At 41.2% G+C, this 11,141-nt stretch overlaps 1 protein-coding gene across 2 annotated transcripts in view; it reads right to left on the bottom strand.

Moving 5' to 3' along the window:
* Positions 1 to 8,195: 8,195 nt before the first annotated feature.
* Positions 8,196 to 11,141, bottom strand: part of DPY19L4 (dpy-19 like 4) — a 29,538-nt gene continuing 26,592 nt past the window's right edge. For both annotated transcript variants that reach the window (XM_057370330.1, XM_057370329.1), the window contains exon 19: positions 8,196 to 9,938. In XM_057370330.1, the coding sequence (XP_057226313.1) occupies positions 9,774 to 9,938 (165 nt within the window). In that variant the 3' untranslated portion in view covers positions 8,196 to 9,773. The remainder of the gene's footprint in view (positions 9,939 to 11,141) is intronic.

Below are 11,141 nucleotides of genomic sequence, written 5' to 3' on the forward strand. Positions count from 1 at the left end.
GGCGCAGGCACCGCGCTGGGCTGCGCAGCGGCCGCGGCCGCCCGTGGTCCAGAGCCGCCACGCACAGGCGGAGGCGGCGCAGCCCCAGCAGCGAGCCCACGGTCAGCACCTGCCCGCTGCGGGGCACCACGAAGAGCAGGCGGCTGCCGGCGCCCGGCGGCCAGGGCCGGTAAGTGAGGCGCGCGTTGGCGCCCTCGTCGCCGTCCGAGGCGCGAAGCCGGGCCACCTCCGTGCCCAGCGGGACCAGCTCGTCCACCTCCAGGGGCCGCGCCGGCGGCAGCCGCGGCCGGTGGTCGTTGCGGTCCAGGACCCGGACCCGCAGCAGCGCCTCCCGGGGGGACCGTCCCGCCCGCCGCCGCAGCCGGAGCCCGTACTCGGGCTGCGCCTCCCGGTCCAGGCGCTCGGCCGTGCGGAGCAGCAGCAGCCCCCGCCCGCCGCCCGGCCGCCGCTGGAGGGAAAAGCGGGAGGCGCCCTCGCCCTCCAGCGCCCACTCCCCGGCCGGCTCCCCGGGGCCCAGCAGGCTCCGCAGCGGCACCCGCAAGCCCCGCACCCGCGTCCCCGCCGGGCTGTTCTCGGGCACCTGCCCGGAGAAGCGCAGCAGGCGGTGGGAGCCAGCGCAGCCCGGCCCCGCCGCCCCGCCGAGCAGCGGCAGCAGCAGCAGAACCGGGAGCAGCCCGCAGCCGCCCCGCCGCGCCCGGCCCATCCCGCCGAGCGGAGCGCTGCCCGGCTCTGCGCCGCTCCCGCCGGGGCACCCACGGCACGGCAGCCCCGGCCCGTCCCGCGGCCAGTCACCGCCCTGGGCGGGGACCGAGCGAGCCCGCCCCGCGTGGCCGAGCGGGGAGCCCGCCCGTGGCAAAGCGCACAACGCTGAGGTGCAAATCCCTCATCTTCCCCTATTCTGTGGCAAAGCGCACAACATTGCCTGGCAAAATCCTCATCTTTCCTCATTTCACATGGCCCATGAGGGTAATCTGTGAGTGATCTCTTCCTGTCCTTGTTTCAACTCGTGAACCTTTWGTTATATTTTTTCTCCTGTRCCCAGYTGAAGGGGTAGTGATAGAGCARCTTTTGTGGGTGCTTGGCATTCAGCCGGGGTCAAACCACCACACGCATCCAGCTGCTCCCTCCCGCTCTTCTGCAAGCTGAACTGGCACAGGATGAACTACCCTTCCTAGGCGTGTACGGTGTGGGGGGTGACTTGGGGGAAAATTGGCAATCTCCCGCTCTCCTGTGTGAAAATATTCTACCCACCAAGCTACAAGAACCACCATAAGAGCAAGAGGAAAAAAACACTATTGCATAAAGGAGAGTGGACCTTGAGACACTTGAATCATTGAAGAGTAGTTGTCACCCAGAAGATGTGCTTCTCTGCTGTAAGCTGGGCCTGTCTTGGAAGSACTGCCTCTCAGAATTGCGTTCAGGTTGCTGCTCAGGTTGCAGGAAAGATACAATATTTTTAGGACAAGAACAGTGTATGCAGTTGCTGAGAGCAAGACTGAAATGGTGCTTTCTGAATGCTCTAAGCAAGCACATCAGTCCCATTAAACATGCATAAAACAATCTGGGCATGAGCTCATTGCATTGGTTAATCTGYGATCAATGGAAGCCAGACCACTCCGCTGTCAATCACTCCCCACTACTCATCAAACCAAACAGTGCTCATTTTCTCATGGCCCCAAGTTCCCAGCAGCATCTTCCTGCTAATAAGGAAGAACGATGGTATCTCCTTTCACATGGTGATGGTAACAGCWCAGGAACAGCTGGTCAAACTGTGTTAGGTGTTGTTCCATCAGAAATGCTCCCTCTTCCTGCTTCAAACAGGCCTGCTAGTTTTACTAGAAGGTTGTTAGAAGGCACGGGTGTTTGTTGCCAACTGTGCTGTAACTTCAGTGATGACATATCTAGGCTCAAGAAAGCCASAACTAATTTCACTTGTCCTTGGTCAAGTATTACAGACAACATTCAAAGGTGACAACCAGCTGCTAGACCTGCAGCTCTACCACCCAGGGAATTACCAGTTTTAAGGAGAGGTAATTGCTCGGAGATCATGTCCCATGATTACAAGCTGTCAGCCTTTGTTTTTACCTTCAAGAAAAAGGGAGGATAGTTTTTACAATTTGGCACAATGAAAGATCTCAGACTGGGAAGGCAAAAAGTAWAACCAAACAGTTTTGCGGAATGGTTTACCAGTAACAACATCAAAGTAACCATCAAGATCCATCCATGGTTAATGTCCTGTAGCAAGCTTTGAGTAAGTTATGGTTCTCTTTGTGCCATAGTTCCTTCCTTCRCAAAGGCACTATAGAAGGCTCATTAATTTAAAACACCCAATGAGCCAGCTAGACCATGCAAAAAAGCGTTCAGTATTGTACAAGCTTAGACCTGTTATGAGACATAGCACAGCATCCCCTCTTCTGAAATGTRGTGCATCCTTACACAAACTTTCAACAAGCAAATTAAATCCTCTCAAAATCAAGTTCCCATTTTTAGCCTATGTTACAGGACACACTACCCTTTCTATTCTATTCAAGCATTTAGAAACACCCAGTTTTGCCTGCAGCTTGTGAAGATATAAACTGAATTTTATTTACAGTATTCCCTCCCACCTATGAACCTATGATGTATTTCTTTCTAATCATCATAATATCAACATAGCATTTTGGTGATGGAAATTCAGGATTCTCCTGCATGTCATTCCCATTGCCAGAATTTAGAGCACACCTTAGAGAGAAGAACCAGAGCCAAGCCTGCCACTGTGGATATTCACTAGCACAACTGTGTTATTTTCTTGGYTTCAATAGGAAACAGCACAGACAAGAAATACATACAAATAAATAAAACAAGCTCTTTAGATATCTTCTGGACATTTTTGGCTTCTAGGGCCAAAAAATCATTGTGAAATTTAGTTTTAGGGTGGTTTTTTTTTAAACAAAGCTGATCTAGTGAACAGAGGACTGTGAACCTCAGCCACTAAATCTAAGAACTGCCATTCTGAGCCCAAAATATCAGCAAGCCCAAGAGACTTCCTCTAACCCTCCCTTGCAGCTGGGACAAGTCCCTGGAATGCAACCATGAGTTCAGACTACAGCTCTGATTGCCGTAAAATGGGCCAACATGATAGGAAAGAAAAATTTAAAAAAAAGGAAAGGAAAAAAAAAAAAGGAGAAGCATTGATCCTGGTGCTAACCATGTTGAAATAGATGAAAATGACAGTTAWTGTGTGTTTCAGAAGTAGGTTTTCATGATGAAATTAAAAACAGGATTGATTTTAATGTATCTTTCTAAAATTGCATAAACGGTTTAATAACCTCTGCCGCAGTGGTTTTGTCTTATTGCCCAGAGCTGAAGTCAGACCAGCCATGCAAACCACAGGTGCACCCAGCAATTACTACAGGGAGACCACAGCTTCTGTGCTCAGTCTCACACAGTGGAACATGAGGCAGTTAAAGAGGAGAGCTGCATTCTTACCCATCCTTTTTCAACTATTTCAGAGGGAAGAATGGCTTAAGGCATCACTTATATTCACCCTCATYTTACAGATTATTCTGGTATTTATTGCAACAGTTTAAAAAGAAAGTCAGTCTTAACATGTTTTGGGTCTTTCTATTACCAGTCAGTATAGCACCAGCAGGAGCCAAGGCTTGACAGCAGACACTACAGCTCTAACTGTGAAACAATAGGAAAATCCAAGGCATTGTAGCGCTGCTCAAGGTTCTGAAAGTAAATGTATGTAYTGATGTTGGGTGTGTTACAACCTACTGAGTAGTTCTGCAATACTCAGGATTGCTTAATGTTTGTATATTCTATACATGCAGTTTAACCCATAACAAGATGCATCTCACYGCTATTAAAAAATGTCCATCACATTTGTTATCTGAGCAGCCTGAAAGCATACAAATTAAAAAATKGGGAAATCTGGGAAACTAGGTCCTACAAACAGATTCCAGAACTACTATGCAGGCAGACAATAATCCAAACCACCAGTAACTTTATCTAACAGCTCTGAATCATTGATTATAAACAGAATATRTATTTTGTGCAGAGATACAGACTCACATACGTATAGACATGTGTCAATATAAATATTATATATAATAGAATGATTTTGTTTCACAGCTGGTAACCACAGTCTCAGTTTTGCATAAAGGCATAGAAGAGTACACAAATACCAGCATGAATTTCATGCAGTCAGGAAGCTCCATTCCCCTTTGAGCTAAGCAACCACAAAGCCTGGCTGATTAAATGGCTAAACTTGAATACTTCAACATCAGTTCATTTCCTGACTAGCCTGAAACAAAGCAATCTGATAAATGCCCAAACTCARAATCATAAATTAAAGATGTGAATACGGGTTTTTTTTCAGGTACTAAATGATCCATTTTTGGAGAAGCTCTTTGTAGGTTATTTCTACCATCTTTGGAATTTTAAATCATACCAAGATTTCCTGCCATTACATGCCAAAATATTACAAAGTAATCTGCATTCAAAGATTTCTACTAATAATTGCATATAAAATTATAGAGGACTCCAAAATAGGTAATCATGACCTGTAAAAATTCAAGACATTAATAAACATTCAAGGCATTAGTAGATTAAAAAAATTAAATCAGTAAGCATTTGACATTGCATAGCAATTTATTTCCAGGTGACATGCTTGCTGTAGGAAGATCTTTAGGGAGAAAGTCACAGAGTTCAGTAATTCCATATGAAGCAGCTCATATTTTGCYGTTCATCCTCACACAAGTATGTGTCAACAGGCAGTCACAGTCAGCACAACATATGGATCCAGTCTGAGCAGGCTGCTTGTCCTCAAGAGCTGCAAGACWGTTTATGCTGCCCATCTAGACAGACATTTGCTATTCTGTACAGTCTTCCCTTGGCTTCTCACAGCACAAAATGGTTTGTGTCCCGAACAATCCATACTTTCTGGACTTGGCTTTTATTAATTTTTGTGATCTTTTCCCACAGAAAAAAAATAATACAAGAGAAAAATATTTACTATGTATACATTATTTTGATAAAAAATTATCCAAGACAACAAACMGGATAAAAGGAATTATATTCCTTAGACGTGTTATTAAATAGCTGCACACAGGTAAGTCCATATGCCATATACACTACTGCTAAACATCACTGTTAACAAGTAAAGCASCACCAGTAATTCTGCATTACTGAAGTAAACAAGTTTGAAACTTTGAAAGGCATTAAAYCTTCTGTCCCATCAAATAAACTTAAACATTGCTTGAAAGGCAGAAATACATGCATTTAACTGTGCTGAAACCAAAACCATTGCCAGATTAATTACATTTAAACTCATTGTTGAGGTACAAAACAATTCTGAAGACCTTTAGGCATCACTAGCTCTGTATTTGGCATAGTAAGAGTGCAGCAACATAATGGTGATTGGTTTTTTAGCTATACTATTGAAGTATAAAAGATAACACACACTACATATCTTAGAATTCCCACTTTTTCTTCCCTCTAAAGTTAGCTTTTAAAAAGAGTATTAAAGCATGATTATGCAGATTTATGYTGAGGTATTATTTCACATAAAATATTGCTTGTGTTGGAATAAATTTCTGCTTTTCTTTCATCTCCAATACCACACAGTACTCCAAAGTCTACCTGCCCAGCAATATTTAGCAGACACATAGTGATAACAGAARTTGCTCATTCCATCTCCAAAACACAACAGCAAAAAAGACATCTCTAAATGCAAACACATCATGTGTGCACACGCCCACACATCATAAGCCCAGCCTACGCTTTYGCCTGTTGGAGTTTTGGTTGAAGGACAGGTTACACCAAGTTTTAAGAAGTATTTCAGGGATACYTTACAATCCCTACAACCTGATCCTGCAGCTCCTTTTCATGTGAATTGCATGGAAAAACTGATGGAATGTCACAAGGTTTGGACACTGCAGATGACTTAGTGAAAATAAGGTGGTAAGAACAAGACTTGGTCCCTAGCCTCTACCTTCCAGTAAACAGTAATGCCACCAGAGCAAATGGCTGGAAGAATTTGCAATGCCTGTGAAACCTTTTGGCCCTCTTTCTTCCACATTTGTGTATAGTCTCCTTATTCCCACCCCCATGAAAACTGTATTAAAGATTGTGTTGTATTAAATTGTATTTCCATTTATTTTGGAAGAAATAAAACCAACTTTTTTAAACACTGTGATTAGAAGTTTATGCTCAGAAATACCTTTCCTTAGCCYCAAGCTTTTCCTGTCAAATCTGAGTTCAAGTATGTGGTAATTCAGGAAGTGAAAGAGCATTGTTTTAAGATTAAGACAAAACTGTGCATGTTAGTTTAGCTGTGTGTTSGTCAAACTTTAATTCACAAGTCTAAGGATAACAGGTGTGTGCCTAAAAATATTATACCAATTTAATCTTTCAAAGTAATTTTTTTGCATTTACTAAGATCAAGTATATCAGAAATTGGAAATGTGAAGGAGGAAGAAAGCCAGCAAAATTGCCACACAAACTGTTATTTGCTATTGCAAATTCTCATTCTTCCCAGTGAACAGCTGTTAGATGGCTGGCACACATCCCAGCTGCACCACTTAGGACTCAGACATCCTCAGAGGCTRGCATATTAAGACACAACAGAAACTCTAGAAACAGAGGGACAGGAATTTTTAAAAAAATCTTCACAAAAAGAAACATGAATTGAGGTTTTTGTTTGTTTAATAAAAGCTTGCAAGGCACATGTTTCAACTGAATTGCAACATCTACAGCAAAGCAGATCAAAATTTGTAAAACTTTCCCACAACCCCTTCAGGAGTTAAACCTATGATCTGGCTGAAAATCAAGTGAGGGTTGTCTGCACAAGTCTGATGYAATTATGCCTTATTGTTGTCCCACCAAGGGATATCACTGGAACTTATTTTTCACAGAAACTGGAGATTAGACAATGGTTTTGCTAATCCATTGCTGGATAAGAAATTCATTCGCTTTCTTTGTAAGACATGATTCTTTCAGTCACTCATTTTAATGATGCCTTTTTAAAGGAACAACCACAATGTTCTCCCAAATAAAAGGCTCCTTCTACTACTTAAGGCTGCTGTGCCAATGGTGCTGCAATATAATTTTCTCTAATATAAAAAGCAAGGTAAAAATCTTAAATKATTCTCCTAAAGCAGAATCAATTGAAGTAACAAGAATACATCTTAAAAACTATGACAAAACTAATAACAATAACTATGTCACAGTTCAAACAAAATTCAACTCGTTCATTTMAACATGTATAAAGGCCAACATGTTACACGACAGTTTTCTTTAGATGTGTGGGTGGCCTCATTTGTGGTTTTCTTAACATGTGTGCTCTACATGTAGGTATTCAAACTACGTTCCATATGTTAACACAYAACATTGCAGTAAAACACAACAGGCAGTCAAGGACAGTTCAATGKTGCATCTTGGCATGGCAGTCTAAGGCATGAAGCCATAAGCTCTCTGACTTCATCTACCCAGGTACAGTAGTAACCCTGAAGTTTGCTACCTGGAATGCCTTATTGCTGTTATGAAGTGATATTAATSAATTATTAACTTCCATTGAGTAAATGACTGGTACACAGCCATGTAATTCCTTGACAGTGATTCAAACAAACTTAAATTGGAAAAGGAACTCCAAACTTACTTCCAAATATTACATCTACATCCATACTAGCACATACAGAGGAGGCTCCTGCAGGCCTGACATAGCTCAAGTTAATACAGGAGCTTCTGTTGTTACAGAGTAATTGAGTAGTCTGAAACAGCCCAGTGCAGTAAAACATGCACTTGTGCACAAGCAAATAAATGCACCCTGCTCTCCACCAGACACACACGTACACATCACCCCCAACACAATGACTGTATGCCCAGAAAGGATATTTGTAACTTGTAACTCAATTATACTGATATGTATTTCTCTCAGTGACATCACGTATATTTGATGGATTTATCTGAACATTGGTTTCAAATAAAATGCATAATTTAACGTTTTGTCAAGATCCATAAGCCTAAAAATATAAAAAAAAGTAAAAAACAGATTATAGACATGCTAACTTTCACAATAGTAAAGCTTTTTTTCTTTTAAATCACTCCAAAAGTGATAACAGGTTTTTTAAAATCTCAGCACTACATGCCAATGTGAAGTAAGCAAGTGTATCTGCAAAGAGCAGAGAAGAATCATGACGCTGCATACATACAACACGCTGCAGTTCCTAATAATTTCAGAGTTAAAATCTCTGATTTGCAGTAAGGACTGATTTGCAGCTTCCACTTGCAGAATGGTTTGCAGAATTTTCAGCTGAGGGTTCATCCTATTTTGCCAGATGCTTTATTAAAGACACAAAGAATCATTCTCACATGCCCAAWAGACTGGTCTCTGGGCCAGGTGTTACATGAATTCATAATTACAGGTAACTCCTAAGGGATGAGCAAGTTCTTCCAAAACTTAGTCCTGGGTTTTTATCCAGTTACATATAGGTTAAGCAAACCTACTGTTACCTTTTATTGGACTTCCAATTCTCAACACCAAGTTTAGGCCCAGAGYTGGAATTAAAACATCATTCATTCTCTTGAAAGTCTATCAGTCAGCAACAAACAGGATAAAACAGATAATTCATTAAGAAAAAGAGTGGTAGAGGCAAAGAGGTTCATATAACAAAGACAAATTTTAGAGGGAAGCAAAACTGCAGAGCACTTTCCCAAAGTTTCAAAGATCAGTGTATTTGCATAATTAATATAAAAATAGCTATGAACATCTATACCATTATTTATTAATGGTGGTGATGATAGTGTTTTAAATGACAGTTATGGCACTATCTTAATATAACTATTGCATAATAAGTTGAATGAAATGAGTATCACCCATCCATCCCCACACACACATATACCAGCACACAGACACAGGGGGTGAAACTGAAGTGCAGAAGTCTCAGTAGCAAACCTGGTTGTCCTGCTACACTTGCCTGAAAACAAGTATGGCATACTGTGGTATACTGGCCCATTCTGGTGGCTGCTAAGAAAGACACACTGMTRCATACACACAYACACACTGAAGTGTGGAAAAATGCTGAAGATAGTTTTTTTCCAAACTGAACATCTGACCTTGTCGGCTCTTATTGCTAGGTCTAACTCCTAGCATTTCCACCAATATGTCTCTAACATTGTAGAGATCAGTGCCTTAATCTATGGAAGTGTTGTTTAAATAAAATCTTCCTTATYTGATTTATGCAAACAATATACTACACATAAGATGTATAAATRTGTGTTTGATAAACTCAGAAATGTTTACCATGGAAGACAGGAAGAATTAAAACACAACAAAAAGAAACCACGAACTAAAAATCCAAACACTTACTTCAAAAGACTCGGGATACTGATTGCTTTCTCGCTAAAAAATAAAAGCTATATGACTTAAATGAGCTCTTTAAATAATTTTTCTGTATTTACTGAAGTCTACACACATCAGCTCTCTAATACTAAWGTTAGAAATCTCATTTACATGAAGATTAAGATGATGTATAATGGGGAAAAAAACCATGGAAGACTGTAAAACATTGTGGAGATTGTAAAATTGATAAATGTTCCCGTTTCYTTCAAGGATGGAATATGTGTCCACTGACCTGTATATCAAAGAATTTCAGTTTGGTAAAATAAAGTTGTCAGTACACTGCATGTGTGCACACACATCTGCAAAAATAAACTCCCTTGAACAAAAGGAACTTTTCCAACTGAAATTCATTTACAATCAATCCTCAGAAAGAAGCTTGCGTGCTTTTTCATGACTGGAAGGATATCACAGTGTTGATTTTATAAACGAAGTAGGATCTATTCCAGTATACTCGAGTGAAATAGTTCACATAGGGAGAATAGTTCATTTTGATTTCATGACAAAATCGTCCRTATTTTGAGTAGGCATAGTTGTCACCTTCCTCACAAACCACCTGTCAGAAAGAAAAAGACCTAATTACATTACTGAAGTGGTCACAGAATGTACTTCTGCACATTTAATTAACTTTTGTATTCTGTAAGTTTCATTTATGATATACATTTAATTTCCATATTGTACGGTTCCAATCATCTGAAAACACATTCCCCTATAATTTGTGTAACCACCTRAAAGTCTTTGTGAATTAATCCCTTTTTCAAGATAGCAGAGATTAAAACCAGTGTACTTCATTCATATTATAAAGAACAGCAGTAGAAATTACTCACACGTCCCATTTACCCAATAGTTCAAACCTGACCTGCACAGGGCATACCAGTATGTAGGTAAGGGAAATCTCAATTACTTACTAAGTTTGACAAACCCAATAAAGATCAAAGAAACACATCGCCCTACAAACTCCAACCAACTGATTTGGAAGCAAACTGTGTGTTTTAACATCTACTGTCTGATATCCCTAGAGAAATCCCTTCATTTTTCCTTCTGATAGCACAAATTTATMTGGTTTTTAGCAAAGGTGATAGGACAAACTCATGAAGAAAAWAACACCTGTGACTGCCAAATGCAAAGAGAATTGCCCTGAGCTACAGTCCTTCAGCAACAAACTGCTGGAAAACATTTGTCTTTCCCTATCAGTAAACCTATGCTCTCAGCCAGTGTCAGAACCAGATACCGGACTAGGACTATAGGATGTAGCACAAGCTAGAAAGTAATACCTATCTTCTTAAACACAGCAATTTGGAAAACACATCCACAGACCTGCCAACAGTGTAACACACTGTSCACTGTCTCACTTACTTTGGGAATAAGTAAATGCTGCAGTTGCAGTCTCCAAAAACACATGCACTAGCTTCTGCTACTTTGGAATGTCTTGATAATATTCCAATATGACTTAGACAATTTTTGTTACCAAGCAAACTGAGAGGTGTGTTTAAAGCTTCCTGAGACAATACACTTTATCAACTTTCCAGAGCAAACTATGTCAGTTTTCTGGAAAAAAAACAACCCAATATACCCAAACCACACCAACCAYTCCCCCCACAACAACAAAACCAACAAAACCTACAACAAAAACCCACGAGATTATCAATGTTATGTGTGAGAGAGAAGCATGCAGGAAGCATGGAGATGAGAGATGCAGGGGTGTGAGGGCATGGGATCCTGGAAYTGTGGTTAATTGCTCCAGAGAAGATCCTTGGTG

This window comes from Malurus melanocephalus, unplaced genomic scaffold (genome assembly GCF_030028575.1).
Source record: "Malurus melanocephalus ecotype Western Australia unplaced genomic scaffold, MMel_1.1 scaffold_123, whole genome shotgun sequence".
NCBI lineage: Eukaryota > Metazoa > Chordata > Aves > Passeriformes > Maluridae > Malurus > Malurus melanocephalus.